This window comes from Colobus angolensis, unplaced genomic scaffold, assembly GCF_000951035.1.
Source record: "Colobus angolensis palliatus isolate OR3802 unplaced genomic scaffold, Cang.pa_1.0 Scaffold156, whole genome shotgun sequence".
Lineage (NCBI taxonomy): Eukaryota > Metazoa > Chordata > Mammalia > Primates > Cercopithecidae > Colobus > Colobus angolensis.
Window position 1 is genome coordinate 1,146,717 of NW_012114666.1, and position 17,549 is coordinate 1,164,265.

The 17,549-nt window shown below is 48.5% G+C and overlaps 1 protein-coding gene across 4 annotated transcripts in view; it reads left to right on the forward strand.

The window, feature by feature from the left end:
- The window catches only part of PMEPA1 (prostate transmembrane protein, androgen induced 1), a 61,787-nt gene extending 53,416 nt beyond the window's left edge, over positions 1-8,371 (forward strand). For all 4 annotated transcript variants that reach the window (XM_011936678.1, XM_011936677.1, XM_011936676.1 and 1 more), the window contains exons 3-4: positions 3,609-3,662; positions 4,107-8,371. In XM_011936678.1, the coding sequence (XP_011792068.1) occupies positions 3,609-3,662; positions 4,107-4,652 (600 nt within the window). In that variant the 3' untranslated portion in view covers positions 4,653-8,371. The remainder of the gene's footprint in view (positions 1-3,608; positions 3,663-4,106) is intronic.
- Positions 8,372-17,549: the final 9,178 nt, after the last annotated feature.

Below are 17,549 nucleotides of genomic sequence, written 5' to 3' on the forward strand. Positions count from 1 at the left end.
TGGCCTTGTCACCTCCTTGCTGTGTGACACTGGGCAAGGATCTGCCCTCTGAGGGTAAGGCTCCAGTGCAGGTGAGCCCCTCGGCCAGGAATGGCGCTTCCACCCTGGCACTGCTCCGAAGGTATCCGGGACGTGTTGCAGAACGTCACTGCAGTGACCGCCCAGCCATCGAGTGGCCCAGACCTCAGGTTTATCCAGAAAGGCAATCCCAGTCTTTGTGCCCAAGGCCTGCTCGGACTAGGAACTCAGGCCTTGGATGGGGTGACCCTTTGTCCTCTTTATCCCCAAATCAGCCCTCAGCATGGGTCTCCTGCTCCCGAGAGAACCCAGCCCGCCAAGGGCCCATTTCCCAGGGGCAAGGACAAGACTGTGACCAGGCCAGTGTGCAACAGTCTGCCAGCAGCAGGAGCCAACGACCTTGCGTCCACTCCCATGGCCTCAGGAGATACCAAATTCCCCCAGGCCCCTTGTGCTGGGCTGTGTCCTGGCCAGAATCATCTTTCACTTCTCAGAAACATCTCTGAGTCCTCGCTGGTCGATGGAAGGCCGTCCCGTCCCCTGGGATGGGAAGATTGTGCCTGAGGACTCCAGGGGAAGAATGGGGAGCTGCGTTCTGGCCTCGTGGTATTAAGACTCTGGAGGGGTCTGGGAGGAGCTGCCTGGTTTTGTCACTGAGGTCTTCTCCAAGTGTGAATGAAGTCTCTTCTAGTGCGTTTGCCCATAGCTGCGCTTGACTGTAGCAGCAGAGTTCAGTGGTATGACAGAGACCCGCCGGCCCACAAAGCAGAAAATATTTTACTCTCTGCCTCTTTATGGAAACAGTTTTCAGACCCTTGGTCTAGAAGCCTCTAGATGGGGAAGGTGCAGGCAGACTGGGTGCACCCACTTCCAAGAAGAGGAGTCCACCCCAAGTCCTTGGAGCCTAGGAGTGGTTGGAGATTGCTGGGAGCAGGGGGCTTGTCAGCAGTGGCTACAGGATTGGAACCTGTCCTTGTCCTCCACCTGGGGATGACTGCCAGACATAGCCAGAGGCTGGGGAAGGTTCCAGATGATTCTGAAGCTGAACCCCCCTCCCTCCACTTCTCAGGTCACTTTGGGACTTAATTCCACAGACATGACTTGCACAGGTCACCCAGCAACTTTCGCACTCGAGTAGCAACCTGAGCACTCACTGACTGCATACCACGCAGCGCCTGGCATTGGGGAAATGGTAGCAGCTCCTGCAGGGCGAGTGAAACCCATGAATAGGCTACCAGGGGCAGAGGGACAAAGGCTCTGGTGCAGGAGGGGACTGGAGGAGACTGGAGGAGGTGCCTGATCCGCCTGAGGGCTAACGGGGAGCTCCGGGGTTAGCATGTCCTCGCCTGGGGTTAGCACGTCTTCGCCTTCGAGAGGCGTGAGGGGGAAGGTAAAAGTTCTTCAGGAAAGGGAGGAAAGAGGGGCCGTTGGTCCAGGCCCAGGATGGGCTCAAATCCAAAGGCAAGACGTGAGAGTCTGTGTCCTCTGGGCACCTTGGAGAACACACTATGGTGCATTGCAGGTGCTGTCATCAGCCCGCTACACAGATAGGAAAACTCGTCAAAGGAAACAGCTGTGCTACAGCCGTGGCCGTCTACAGGGGCACGGGTCTCCGTAAGGGGTTGGAACTTTCTCTCCTGGAGGCAGTGGAGGGCCCAAAGGGTTTAAGCAGTGGAGTGACAGGGTGTGGGGTGGGGGGTGTGAGGGAGATGTTCCCGTTTCTGTGAGGAGGAAGGGCCATGGGGAAGGGCAGGAGTGGAGGAGGGGACCCTGGAAGACCCCTCAAGGACCTCGAAGACCAGCGGCACTCGCAGCCTCTGGGAGATTGTGAGACACGTAGCCTCACCGGCCCTCCTGCTACAGAATCTGTATTTTTGCAGGCTGCAGATGGAATGTGTGCACGTGGAGGCGCTGGTTCCAGAGGACTTTGCTGTCCACTAGGCACAGATGCTGGGGAGAGAGGTGGACAGAACTGTTATAGAGGGAGAAGTGAGAGGAGATCAAGGGTGGGTGGGTGGAGCAAGGGTGGTGGGGAGAGGAGCTGTCAGGAATGATCCCGTGGATCTGGCTTTGCAACTTGAAGAATGTCAGAGCCCATTCACTAAATCAGGAGACAAGGCAGGATAAGACCTCCTTAAGGGGTAGGAGCGTTCCTGATGGGACAGTTTTGAGGGCCACAGAGCCTCCTAGTGGCCATATGGGAAATTACCGCCCTCTAGCTGTTCCTACCCAGGCTGCAGGTGAGCGGTATCCTACCTGGGAACCCTCAAAAAACCTGCCCCAAGGGAACTTTTGAGGTGATGGACATACTCATTATCTTGATTGTGGAAAGAGGTTCTTCGTATACATATATGCCCGAGCTTACCAAATTGTATGCTTTGAATATGTCCATTTATTTGCATATCAGTTATATTTCAGTAAAGCTATAAAAGTAACAGACATCCCTTTCCCTGGGCCCAGGGCTCACTGTCATGGCATTTGGGGAAACTCAGAGGAACTGGCCCTGGCATGGGGTCTCATTTTCCTGGGAGGAGGTCCAGGCCCCTGCTGTAATCTCAGAGCAGATGGCATAAGCTTCATGAAGTGGCAGCTGTGCCCCTGCACCCAGACCAGAGCTTGGCACTGCAGTGGAACTACACTCCTCGTTTGCCAGAGACCGAATCACTGTTTTATGGCAGAGCAACCACCTTGGGTATTTTCTCAACTCTCCTGTTTTTCACCTGTGAACCAGGATATCAGTAATGACGGGCTCACTAGATCGAGGGAGAGAAAGACTGTGAAGAAATAAATGGCATAGAAGCAATGATTAAGGTAGGACAGGTGCTGGAAAGGGAATCAACAGATGACAAGGTTCCCGAGAGGCCCTTTACATGCTAGTCTCTACAGGTCTGCAGGGGACGCTGGAACTGAAAGTGGACAGGAGCCGGCCGTGCAGCCTGGCGGCCGTGCACAGGACCTGCGGCTCAGGCTCAGCTTGTTGGGGCCCCATGGGGCCAGTGAGTGTGACTGGTGGGAGTCTGGAGGTGACACCCAGCACATTCACATGCTACCTGAGTGCCATGTGGGCTCCGGGTGGATTTTATGTTCAAATTCAGCAAGTGCTTGAGCAACTCAGTGAGGCAAGTACTCTAATCGCAAGTACTATCATTCAGGTACAGAAACTGCAGCATTGACATTAAATAACTTGCTGCAGGTCACACAGCCAGCAGGGGCCCAGGCCCAGGGGAGTGGGGCCAGGGGTGAGGGGCTGAAGCCACCCTCAGCCTCAGGAGAAGCCACTAAGGCCCATGGGAAGCTAGGGCCGGCTTTGAGAAGAGGGCCTCACGAGTTGGTGTATGTTTCGGAATGTGTCAGGCTGGATTTTCGGGGGACAGCAGTGGGCACCATAGGGATCAGTGAGGAGGCGATTGTGGTCATGTCCTGGAAAAGCGTCCAGGGCCAGGGCTGGGGAAGCTGGTGCGGAAGCAGAGAGGTGGGTGGGTTCAACAGCTGATTCCAGGGTAAAGGCCTAAGAGTCGAATCTGGGTTGAGCCTTTGCTGTCCCTCCTGCCCACCCCACTGACCCTGCTTGTACGTTTCCTCCCATGCAGGAAGGATGCCTGTGGCCCTCCGAGAGCACAGTGTCAGGCAACGGAATCCCAGAGGTGAGACCTCCCTCGGCCTCCCCTCCAACACCCCCACCCCACCCCGGGCTGCTCCCCAGAAGCTGTGTGGGCTGCTAAAGGCTCACCCCTCCGCCCTTCTCTGCAGTGTCCTTGCTGCTGGGATCGTCCTTGCTGCTGGGATCCTCCTTGCCCGGGATAATCTGCTCCCTGCCCCTGAGGGAGCAGTCCAGCTCTCTGCTTTCTGCACACGGGAGCCCGGACGCTGCCCCTATTTCGAGGAGGCTGTGCAGCTCTGCAGTGCTGCCCACAGGCCAGGGCCCCCTGCGGGATCAGGCTCTCGGCTCCTGCCCCCGCCAGCCCTGCCGCCCTCTCCCTCTCCCCAGAGAGCCAAGTCCCATGCAGCAGAACTCCAGGCTCAGGATCGCTTCTGGACGACCGACCTGAGAAGGCCGCCCTCCCTCACTCCCGCTCTGCTTCCTCCAGCCGCAGGTCTACGCCCCGCCTCGGCCCACCGATCGCCTGGCCGTGCCGCCCTTCGCCCAACGGGACCGCTTCCACCGCTTCCAGCCCACCTACCCGTACCTGCAGCACGAGATCGACCTGCCCCCCACCATCTCGCTGTCGGACGGAGAGGAGCCCCCACCCTACCAGGGCCCCTGCACCCTCCAGCTTCGGGACCCCGAGCAGCAGCTGGAACTGAACCGGGAGTCGGTGCGCGCACCCCCAAACAGAACCATCTTCGACAGTGACCTGATGGATAGTGCCAGGCTGGGCGGCCCGTGCCCCCCCAGCAGTAACTCGGGCATCAGCGCCACGTGCTACGGCAGCGGCGGGCGCATGGAGGGGCCGCCGCCCACTTACAGCGAGGTCATCGGCCACTACCCGGGGTCCTCCTTCCAGCACCAGCAGAGCAGTGGGCCGCCCTCCTTGCTGGAGGGGACCCGGCTCCACCACACACACATCGCGCCCCTAGAGAGTGCGGCCATCTGGAGCAAAGAGAAGGATAAACAGAAAGGACACCCTCTCTAGGGTCCCCAGGGGGGCCGGGCTGGGGCTGCGTAGGTGACAAGGCAGAACACTCCACGTGAAAAGGCAGAACACTCCGCGCTTCTTAGAAGAGGAGTGAGAGGAAGGCGGGGGGCACAGCAATGCACCGTGTACCCCTCCCCTCCCACCTCCCCGTGTATAAATATTTACATGTGATGTCTGGTCTGAATGCACAAGCTAAGAGAGCTTGCAAAAAAGAAAAAAGAAAAAAAAACACGTTTCTTTGTTGAGCTGTGTCTTGAAGGCAAAAGAGAAAAAAGTTTCTGCAGTAGTCTTTCTTGTTTCTAGTTGAGCTGCGTGCGTGAATGCTTATTTTCTTTTGTTTATGATAATTTCACTTAACTTTAAAGACATATTTGCACAAAACCTTTGTTTAAAGATCTGCAATATTATATATATAAATATATATAAGATAAGAGAAACTGTATGTGCGACGGCAGGAGTATTTTTGTATTAGAAGAGGCCTATTAAAAAAAAAAAGTTGTTTTCTGAACTAGAAGAGGAAAAAAATGGCAATTTTTGAGTGCCAAGTCAGAAAGTGTGTATTACCTTGTAAAGAAAAAAATTACAAAGCAGGGGTTTAGAGTTATTTATATAAATGTTGAGATTTTGCACTATTTTTTAATATAAATATGTCAGTGCTTGCTTGATGGAAACTTCTCTCGTGTCTGTTGAGACTTTAAGGGAGAAATGTCGGAATTTCAGAGTCGCCTGATGGCAGAGAGTAGCCCCCTGTGGAGTCTGCAGAGAGGCCTTGGCTGGGAGCGGCGGGCTTTCCCGAGGGGCCGCTGCCCCTGCAGAGTGGATGCTGCTTCCGCCTAGTGACAGGTTATCACCACGTTATACATTCCCTACCGAAGGAGACACGTTTTTCCCCCCTCTGGCCCAGAACAGCCTTTAAATCACAAACAAAATAGGAAAGTTAAAGGTGGAGGCACGGAGTTCCAGGTAGTGGTTTTGCCTTTCCCAAAAATGAAAATAAACTGTTACTGAAGGAATTAGTTTTTCCTCTTCTTTTTTCCAACCATGAAGGTCCCCGTGGGGTGGAGCATGGTGCCCCTTACAAGCCGCAGTGGCTGGTGCACGGGCTGCCAGGGACAAGCCAGAGGGCTCGATGTCTTGTCTGTGCAGAGCGCTTTGGTGGTTGTTCAGCCGGCTCAAGGTTCACTGGTGAAGGCAGGTGCGGTAACTGCCGCACTGGACCCTAGGAAGGCTGAGGGTATTCGCAATCTGATCTCATCCTGTCTGTTTCCCTTCACGGATCAATTCTCACTTGAGAGGCCAATGAACAGACAACCCAACATGAAAAGGTGACAAGCCCGGGTTTCTCCCAGGATAGGTGAAAGGGTTAAAGTGAGTAAAGCAGTTGAGCCAACACCAACCCAAGCTGCGGGTGCAGAATTCTTCACCTTTTCTCTTCCCACCTTTCCATCTCCTTACCCCGCAGAAACAACGCTTCACTTCTGGCACGTCTATTGATCTGTGTTTTCATTTATATCTCTATTAGGCTCTGCTCTTGTTCTTCAGATTTTCACCAAATAGATTTGGGGTTGGCGGGACCTGCTGGTGACATGCGGGTGAAGGGGGGAAGGGGCATGCAAGCATAAATAGAGGTGACGAGAGGAGAGCATGAAGGGTGGGACCTTGGGACCCACTGGGGCCAGTGGCTGGAGCTCGACGTGTTTCCTCCCCCACGGGGGTGGAAGGGCCCCCAGCTGGAAGAGCAGACTCCCAGCTGCTACCCCCTCACTCCCCATGGGAGTGACTTTCCATTTTGGGCAGAATACTGACTAGCAGACTAACATAAAAGAAAGATATGAGGCAATAACTATTGTTTGTGAGCAACTTTTTTTAACTTCCGAAACAAAAACCTGAGCACAGTTTTGAAGTTCTAGCCACTTGAACTGCATACATGTGAAACATGTGCTTTAAGAAGGTGGCAGCTGACAGACGTGGGCTCTGCATGCCGCCAGCCTAGTAGAAAGTTCTCATTCATTGGCAAGAGCAGAACCTGTCTCTCCGTGAAGTCGTCAGCCCAAAATTTGTTTCTTTCTAGAAGAGGATTCTTTGGAAAGGTCCTGCAGAGAAATCAATACAGGTTATCCTGAAAGGTACAAGGACGCATTTGTAAAGATTATTGAAACGTATCTTTCCTTTATGTGACGTGTCTCTAGTGCCTTACTGAAGAAGCAGTGACACTCCTGTCGCAGGGTGGGGACATTCCTGGACAGTGCCTCACTCACCTGGGACTGGTATCCCCTCCCAGGGTCCACCAAGGGCTCCTGCTTTTCAGACACCCCATCATCCTCACGCGTCCTCACCCTCTCTCCACTGAGGAGGTGCCTAGCTTGGTGATGTGACCCCTCCTGCTCTTCCAATCTTTTTTGCCAAGGTCGGTGCACAGCTCCCATCTAGGCTGAAAACCTAGAAGTGGACCTTGTGTGTGTACATGGCGTCAGCCCAAAGCCAGGCTGAGGCAGTCCCCATATCCTCTTGAGCCAAAGTGTTTGGGTCTTGTTGCTTCATGGTATGGTCTGGATTTGTGGGAATGGCTTTGCATGAGAAAAGGGAGGAGAGTGGTTGCTGCCCTCAGCCGGCTTGAGGACAGAGCCTGTCCCTCTTGTGACAACCCGGTGTTGAAGCCCATTGTCCGCGGCTTCATGCCCAACGGATGGCAGAAGTTCATGGGGGTGGTGACCTATCAAAGGCTGGGCGCATCCCAAGACAGCCAGCAGGTCGTCTCTGGAAATGACCAGAGTTAAGCTCTTCACTTCTTTGCTGGGGGTGCACCCTTTCCTCTAGATGGTAGTTCTCACATTGTCTTTGAAGACTCTTGGACTGCCCCTGAGAAGGCCCTCTTTTCCAGTAGGAAGTTTGATGGGGTTCTCGGAAGTGGCTAGTTGGAGGGGGACCAGCTTGGTTTCAGGGGTCTGCCGTTCCATCCCGGTTCAGGGAAGGCCAAGGGTGACTTTCTCTAGCCTCGTCACTGTTCCTCTAGCCTTGTCACTGTCTCCCTGCCTGTCAATCACCACCTTTCCTCTAGAGGAGGAAAATTATCTCCCCTGCAAAGCCCGGTTCTGCACAGACAGATTTTCACGAATTGTGCTAAGAGCCATCCGTGTTCTCAAAAAGCCCAGTGTTTTTGCAGAGAATGAAAAGGGACCCCATATGTAGCAAAAATCAGGGCTGGGGGAGAGCCGGGTTCATGCCCTGTCCTCATTGGTCGTCCCTATGAATTGTACGTTTCAGAGAAATTTTTTTTCCTGTATGCAACACGAAGCTTCCAGAACCGTGAAATATCCCGATGATAAGGAAAGAAAATGTTGTTGTTGTTGTGTTTTTTCCAGAAACTGCTTGAAATCTTGCTGTACTATAGAGCTCAGAAGGACACAGCCCGTCCTCCCCTGCCTGCCTGATTCCGTGGCTGTTGTGCTGATTCCAATGCTTTCACGTTGGTTCCTGGCGTGGGAACTGCTCTCCTTTGCAGCTCCATTCCCCAAGCTCTGTTCAAGTTAAACTTATGTAAGCGCTCTGTGGCACGCGGGGCACGCACCCACGCCCCGCTGCGTAAGACTCTGTATTTGGATACCAATCCACAGGCCTGAAGAAACTGCTTGTTGTGTATCAGTAATCATTAGTGGCAATGATGACATTCTGAAAAGCTGCAATACTTATACAATAAATTTTACAATTCTTTGGAACGAGGCTTTTTCACTTCTTTGGCCAAATGTAGCTCTTCTCACTCCCCACCCGTTTCTACAACAACCCCGGATGCATTCAATGGAGAGGAAGAGATCCCTCGGAGCTGCTGTGTAACCTTGAACAATTCATTCAACCTTTCTGTTTTATTAGTTCAGGCAGCATTCAGGGAGCCCCGTGAAAACACTAGCTCAGGCAGGTTCTGGTAAATGGGGTGGTCATTGTTGTTAAATGATTTTGCAAAATACTGCATACTTTTCCTCCCTCTTGGGAAATCATTATTCACCATAGCATGACGAAAGCTCTGATAAGGTCTGCAAGAATAAAAACTGTCTTAGGTAGGGTTCTTCCAGAAGTAACCCTGAGACGTGGCCTTGTGCACAAGGGATTAAGGACGTTTTAAGGATGTGCTCCCAGGGAGCTTCAGCTAAGGGAGTCAGGGAAGAGATTCAAGGAGGGGGAGAAGCTGAGCAAGGTAGACACTTGTGGACAAAGTTCCAGCCTCAACTTGATCCCAAGGGGACCTGTCGGGGCTCTGAACCCTGGAAAGGTAGAGTCCCAGACGCCTCTGGCTCTTGGTGCACAAGATGGAGGAGTGAGTCTCAGAAGCTGCAGAACTGTCCTCCCAGAAGTCAACCACTAACAATGCTCATGGAGGCAGGGGGAGGGCTACACAGACCCACTAAAGGGTTCCAATGGGGCCTGGGGCACCTGCAGTAACCACTACAGAAACTGTCTCATTTATTTTTCTACAGTTGACCCTTGAACAACGAGGGGTTCAAGGCACACTGAACCCCCCTGCTGTCAAAAGTTCATGCGTTACTTTTAAAAAAAATATTTTTTAGAGATGGGGATCTCACCTTGTCACCTAGGCTGCAGTGCAGTGGTACCATGGTAGCTCACTGCAGCCTCGACCTCCCAGGATCGAGCAGTCCTCCCACCTTAGTCTCCTGAGTGGCTGGGACTAGGTGTATGTGCATCACCACGCCCGACTAATTTTTTATTAGTCTATTATTTGTAGAGATGAGTTCTCCCTACGTTGCACAGGCTGGCCTTGAACTTCTGGGCTCAAGAGATCCACCCTCAGCCTCCTCAAAGTGCTGGGATTATAGGCATGAGCCACTGCACCAGCTTTATGCTTTATTTTTGCCTCCTCCAAAACTTAACTACTAATAGCCCTATTGTTCACAGGGAGCCTTACCGATTAATAAATCGGTTTATAGAAGACTGGATCTTCAGCTTAGAGATCAAGAGATCACCTTCCATACAGGGAAAAGAGGGAAGAGGGTGAACCAGGCAGCTGCATGAGCCCAGGTTGGGAGGGGACTTAGCACTGCTGCTACTCGATATGACAAAGTGACCTCTGCAAAGGGAGGCAGGCCTCCCACTCTCCAGCACACCAGCCCAGAAGGGTGATGAGTGTGGGCTGACAAGCGGCCCCAGCATGATCACAAATGACACTTCCTGTGGCTTCAGAGCATCACGCAGGTGTCAGAGAGCACAGCGAGAAGGGACCTGGGCTTGGGTGCCTTTAGATCCACCCGATGAGCAGGCACTGTGCACCCACTGTGTGCCAGGGGCCACTGACAGGGACACAGGGTTGACCGGACAGATGCATCCTCGCCTCGGCACCTGCAGACTGGTATTGGCTGCAGGTGGCAGGCAGAGGCCCCCCACTTCCCCCTCACAGGCGTGATGTCAATGAGGCAGCCCTGGGGATGGCCTCGGGGCCTCTTTGTGGGTATGAGAGCATCCCTGGCATGTCCAATCTTTGCTCATCCTGACCGGAAGTTACCTGAAAACCAGCAAGTCGTCTGGTCTGGCCGCCTCCGTGTCTGTCACTGAGCATCAGGCCTAGCAGTGGGCACCTCCTGAGGAACGTCTGGAATCCATCAGCGGCAACAGGGAATTTCCTGAGCTTATTCTTGGTGGCGACCGCCATCCGCCTGACCAGAGCCTCCTGTTGCCCACCCACTGCTCCTCCCAGACGCCCCTTCTCCCTCCCCTCCATGCCACCCACCTGCACCCCTAAATAGCTGGTGCCTATACCTCCCCACGTCCCCACCATGTGGTCTGGGCCAGGCTCCCACGCCACCCAGATGCCCACCACTGTCTCCTGTCTTCCTCTCTCTCTCCTGGGGGAGCCCCAAATCTGGGGAAGCTTAGAATCCTCAGTGGCCCCCGTGGCCTCACGAGGAAGCCCTGATGCTCTCGAGGCTCACAAGGCCCTGCCAAGTCTTCCCATTCTCTCTGGTGTCTCCCAGATGCTCCAGCAGCGCACACCATTTTCTCCCCACACACCCCGTTTTCTCCCTACGGCTGTACTCACTGCTGCCCCTTCTGCCTGTGATCCCCCTTCTCTCAAACCCCACATTTCCCTGACATCATTCAGAGCCAGACCCAGTTCAGACAGCACCTTCTCCAGGAAGGCTTCCAGAATGCCCCCAGCTTCTCTGTGCCAGCTCTACTGAGGTAGTCACTGCCCTGCGTGTGGCGTTCATGGCTCCTCCCCAAGGTCACTACACTGCCTGAGGTTAGGGCCAGACTCATGTCCATTGTCTATGGGGGATAAACATGTGCTCCCAGGAGGGACCAGGCCTGCACTCACCAACTGCTTCCATTCTCACAACACCCCATTCTTCAAACATGGAAACTGAGGCAGAGAAATCAGCCGGCCTTCTGTGTCACCAGTTTGGAAGAGTTGGGATGCTCTATCCCACCCACGCTGTTTCCTCATCCAATTTCCTCAAAATCTTCCCATGGACAGAGAGTCAGACATGGGCAGACAGATGTGCACCATCCAGCTGCCTGTCCACCCCTGGCCTCCCTCACTCACCCCAGTGCAGCCAGTAGGAAACAGGGAAGGAGTGGGCACAGGAGCTGGCATACTTGCATATGTCTGGGGACTTCTGGCTGCAAGTAACAAAAAATAAGCAAACAGGGATTTCAGTGACTAGGAAATGCATTATTTCTAAAGCAAGATGTTCTAAGGAGTGTCAGGGCCCTGGGCTGTTTGCATCGTCTCTCTAAACCAGGAGTCACCAAACATTGGCCCATACACCAAATCCCCAGCTGCCTGTTTTTGTAAATAAAGTTTTATTGGAAAACAGCCACACCAGTTTAGTTACAGGTCACCTATAGCTGCTTTTGTGCTGCAATGGTAGAGTTGAGTAATTGCCACAGAGGCCATATGATGTACAAAGCCTAAAATAATTACAATCTGATCCTTTGCCAAAGTTCTCTGATCTCTGCTGTATTAGTTCGGTTTCACACTGCTGACAAAGACATACCAGAGACTGGGCAATTTACAAAAGAAAAAGATTTATTGGACTTACAGTTCCACGTGGCTGGGGAGGCCTCACAATCATGACAGAAGGTGAAAGGCACATCTCACATGGCAGCAGACAAGAGAAGAGAACTTGTGCAGGAAAACTTCTGTTTTTAAAACCATCAGATCCTGTGAGACTTATTCACTATCACAAGAACAGCATGGGAAAGACCCACCCCCATGATTCAATTTCCTCCCACCAGATTTCTCCCATGATATGTAGTAATTGTGAGAGATACAATTCAAGATGAGATTTGGGTGGGGACACAGCCAAACCATACGTTTCTGCCCCTGACCCCACCCAAATCTCATATCCTTTTTACATTTCAAAACAAATCATACCTTCCCAACAGTCCAAAGTTAAGAATGAGAAATTCTTAACTCATTTCAGCATTAACTCAAAAGTCCACAGTCCAAAGTCTCATCAAAGACAAGGCAAGTCCCTTCTGCCTATGAGCCTATAACATCAAAAGCAAGTTAGTTACTTCCTAGATACAATGGGGGTACAGGCATTGGGTAGATAGAGCTGTTCCAAATGGGAGAAATTGATCTAAACAAAGGGGCTACAGGCCTCATGCAAATACAAAATCCAGCAGAGCAGTCAAATCTTAAAGCTCCAAAATCATCTCCTTTGACTCCATATGTCACAACACAGTCATGCTGATGCAAGAGGTGGGCTCCCACAGTCTTGGGCAGCTCCACCCCTGTGGCTTTGCAGGGTAAAGCTTCTTTCCAAGCTGCTTTCATGGGCAAGCTGGTGTTGAGTGTCTGTGCCTTTTCCAGGTTCACGGTGCAAGCTGTCAGTGGATTGACCATTCTCAGTTCTGGAGGATGGTGGCCCTCTTCTCACAGCTCCACTAGGTGGTACCCTAATAGGGACTCTGCGTGGGGGCTCTGACCCCACATTTCCCTTCTGCAATGCCCTAGCAGAGGCTCTCCATGAGTGCCCCGCCCCTGCAGCAAACTTCTGCCTGGACATCCAGACATTTCCATAGATCCTCTGAAATCTCAGTTCTTGATTTCTGTGCACCGGCAGGCTCAGCACCATGTGGAAGCTGCCAAGGCTTGAAGCTTCCACCCTCTGAAGCAACAGCCCAACCTTGCCCTTGTCCCCTTTTAGTCATGATTGGAGAAGCTGGGATGCAGGGCACCACGTCCCTAGACTGCACACAAGAGAGGGACCCTGGGACTGGCCCACTAAACCATTTTTTCCTCCAAAGCCTCTGGGCCTATTATGGGAGGGGCTGCCATCACCATTGCCTTGGTGATTAACATTTGGCTCCTCATTACTTATGCAAATTCTGTGGCTGGCTTCAATTTGTCCTCAGAAAATGGGATTTTCTTTTATATCACATTGTCAGGCTGTGAATTTTCCAAACTTTTATGCTTTGTTTCCCTTTTAAAACTGAATGCCTTTAACAGCACCCAAGTCACCTCTTGACTGCTTTGATGGTTAGAGATTTCTTCTGCCAAATACCCTAAATCATCTCTCTCAAGTTCGAAGTTCCACAAATCTCTAGGGCAGGGGCAAAATGCTACCAGTCTCTTTGCTAAAACATAACACCTCCCAACAAGTTCCTCATCTCCATCTGTGACCACCTCAGCCTGGACTTTATTGTCCATATCGCTGTCAGCATTTTGGACAAAGCCATTCAACAAGTCTCTAGGACATTCCAAACTCTAGGTGTGCATGCTGTTATAGGGTGTTATTGTTTCTAGGCCCTTTCAGCTGACTTAGCAAGGAAATATATGTGTGTATAGTAGCCCATGTATATACATATATTTATAAATATTTGTATATGTAACCATCTGTATTTAAATTAAACTAAACATAAATTTATACTGCTATCTCCAATCCTAATCTGTCACCACATGAATTATTCTAGCCTTCTCCCCTTACTTATCTGCAATCTCTCACCCCAGCAATGAGAAACATGGGTCCCATCACTCATCATCCATTTATTTAATTATCCAATTCCAGTGTATGTAGGTAGCAGTATCAGAATTGTTAACTGGTATCCTCATAAGAAAGAATTTTGTCAACTAGCATCCAGTTTTTATGTACAGTTCCTTTTGTCTTTAGTCTTATAGACTCCACTCATTTCCAAAGTTACTTAGGTTAACACCTTTTTCCTTTCAGTGAGGTTGTTTCCTACATTTGTAATGCAGTTAGATTGTTTGGTCACATTCTACATTTCATTCTGAGATTCCCTCAACCTCCTAATTTTTTTAAAAAAAATTACATACATTAAGGTTCATTCTTTGTTCTGTAAAGTTCTATGGATTTTGACAAATGCATAGTGTCATATATCTACCATTACAGTATCATTGATGTAGGGCCGACAAACACCAAAATGGGGCTTAGCCTGCAAGGATTCTTGGCTTCACCCAGGAAATAATTCAAAGGTGAGTCAGTGGTAGGGTAGATGAAAGCAGCTTTGTTGAAGCAGCATTATTAGGGCTCTAAAAGTGTTACAGTCCTGTGACTGCTCCTGCAGAGCAGGGCCACCCCATAGGCAGTGTGTTGAGAGTAGCAGCTCAGGGCAGTTCTGCAGTCGTACTTATACCAACTTTTAGTTACATACTGTAGACTAAGGGGCTGTTTACACAGAAATCTCTAGGAAAAGAGTGGCAACTTTTGGGTTGTTAGGTCATTGCCATGGAGAGTGGCAGTAACTCCCAGGTGTTGCCATGGTGATGGTAAACTGACATGGCACACTGGTGGTGTGTCTCATGGAAAGCTGCTTCCACTCCATCCCTGTTTTAGCTAGTCCTCAGTTTGGCCTAGTGTCTGAGTCCCACCTCTGGAGTCAAGTCCTGCCTTGCACCCCATAGTTTTGGAATAGTTTCACTGACCTAAACATCCCCCATTTTTCACCTAATGAATCTCTTCTCCCCTTTACCATCCTCCCAATCCCTTGGCAACCATTTATCTTTGTACTATCACTATAATTTTGCCTTTTACAGAATGTCATGTAATTGAATCATACAATATGCAACATTTTCAGACTAGCTTCTTTCACTTATCAATATTCATTTAAGATTCATCTGTCTTTTTGTGCCTTGATACCTCATTTGCTTTCATTGCTGATAGTATTCCATTGTATGAATATACCATGTTCTGTTTATCCATTCACCTTTGAAGGACATTTTTGTTGTTTCATAATCACTAGTTTGCAATTACAAACAGAGCTGCTAAAATGTTCACATGCAGGCTTTTTTGTGGTCATAAGTTTCAAATCTTCTGGGTAAATACCTAGTACCATAATTGCTGGATTACATAGTAAGACTATGTTTAGCCTTGTAAGAAGCTACCAAACTATCTTCCAAAGTAGCTGTACCATTTTGCATTCTCACCAGCAGCAAGAATGAGAATGCCTGTTGCTCCATATTTTTGCCAGCATTGGTATTGTCAGGTTTTCTTTCTATTTGAATTACTTTAATAGATGTGTGATGGTAACTTATTGTTGTTTTAATTTGAAATTCCCTAGTGGCAAATGATTTTGAGCATCTTTTCATATGCTTATTTGCCATCTGTATATCTTCTGTGTTGAGGTATCTGTTCAGATCTTTTGCCCATTTTTAAATTGGGTTGTTTCTTTCCTTATTGTTGAATTTCACAAGTTCTTTGTATATTTTTGATACAAGTCCTTTATCTGATGTGATGTTTTAGGTCCAGGATCCATTTTGAGTGAATTTCTGGGAAAGCCTAAGTGTTGCATCTAGGTTGATGTTTTTGCACATGATATCCAAGTGTTCCAACTGTTAAAATTGTTAAAAATACCAATTGTTAAAAGGACTTCCTGTCTACATTGAATTGCCTTTGCTTCTTCATCAAAGATCAGTTGACTATATTTGTGTAGTCTCTTTCTGGGCCTCTACTCTGTTCCACTAATCAATTTGCCCACTTTTTTGCCAATACCATGCTATCTTGATTGACATAGCTTTATATAGTAAGTCTTCAGATAAGTTAGTGTGAGCCCTCCAACTTTTTTCTTTTCTTCATTATTGTCTTGGCTATTCTAGATATTTTGCCTTTCAATATAAAATTTTGAATCAGTTTGTCAATATCTACAAAATAGTTTGCTGGAATTTTTATTGGAATTGTATTGGCTCTATAAATCAGTTTGGGAAAAATGGACTCATTAATAATATTGAATCTTCCAATTCATGAGCACAGACTATCCCTTTATTTAGATCTGGTTATTTCTTTTATTTGGATTTTGTAGTTTTAGACATATAGATCTTATATACCTAAGTATTTCATTTTTGGTTGGTGCTGTTTTGAGTGATATTAATTTTTAACTTCAAATTTTAATTGTTCATTGCTGGTATATAGGAAAGTAATTGACTTTTGTATTAACCTTATGCCCTAAGACATTGTTATTATTTCTTATTATTTGCAGGTAGTTTTTGTTGTTGTTGTTGATTCTTTAGGATTTTCTACATAAACAATAACGTCATCTATGAACAAAAGCAGTTTTATTTATTTCTTCTCTATCTGTACACATTTTATTTCCTTTTATTGTCTTATTGTCCTAGGTAGTTACCTAGGCCTTTCAGTACAATGTTGAACAGTATTGAACAGAACAAGTGAGAAGGCTATCCTTGCCTTCTTCCTAATTTTAGCAGGGAAGTTATCCAGCTTCTCACCATTAAGTATACTGTTAACAGTAAGTTCTTTGTATAGCTGCTCTTTATTAAGCTGAAGCAGTTCTCCTCTTGTCTCAGTTGACTTGCGCTGCTATGACATTAATGCCACAGACTAGGTGGCTTATAAACAACATAACTGTATTTCTTACAGTTCTGGAGGCTGGAAAGCCCAAGATCAAAGCCCTGGTAGATTCAGTGTCTGGTGAGGGCTTCCCGTTGCATGGACAGCTGTCATTTTGCTGGGAACTCATATGGCGGAAGGAGTGAGAGATCTCTCTGAAATCTTTTTTTATAAGGGCACTAATCCCAATCATGAAAGCTCTTTCCTCCTGCACCCATCTCCTAATGTCACCACCTTAAGAGTTAGGATTTCTACATATACATTTGGGGATACACAGTCCGTCCATTGCATCTTTATTCCTACTACATTTTATCAAGAATGGATAATGGATTTTGTCAAATACTTTTTCTGTATCACTGATATGATCATACGATTTTTCCTCTTTAACCTGTTAGTATGGATTTTGTAGGGTTTTCTGAATGTTAAACCAGTCTTGCATACCACTGGGTCATGGTGTATAATTCTTTTTATACATGGTTGATTCAATTTGCCATTATTCAGTTAAGGATTTTTGCCCTATGGTCAAAAAAGATTGTTTCATCGTTTTTATTTCTTGTGAAGTTTTCATATACTTTTGTTAATTGAGTAATTCTATCCTCATAGAATGATTTACATGACATTTCCTCTGTTTCTATTTTCTGGAAGAGATTATAGAAAATGTGTATCATTTCTTCCTTAAATGTTTGGCAAAATTCACCAAAGAAAACCATCTGAGCCTGATGCTTTCTTTATTGGAAGTTTATTAATTACAAATTAGTCTATTTGTTGACATAGGTATTCAGACTATTTATTCTTGTGTGAGTTTTTTGCAGTGTGTATATTTCAAAGAATTGGTCTGTTTCACCTAAGTCACCAAATTTGTAGGTTTAGAATTTGTTTTGTTTGTTTGTTTGTTTAAATTTATTTGTTTGTCTGAGACAGAGTCTTGCTCTGTTGCCTGAGCTGGAGTACAGTGGCACAATCTCAGCTCACTGCAGCCTCCACTTTCCAGGTTCAAGCGATTCTCGGGTCTCAGTCTCCCTCACAGCTGGGACTACAGGCATGTACTACCACAGCCAGCTAAATTTTGTATTTTTAG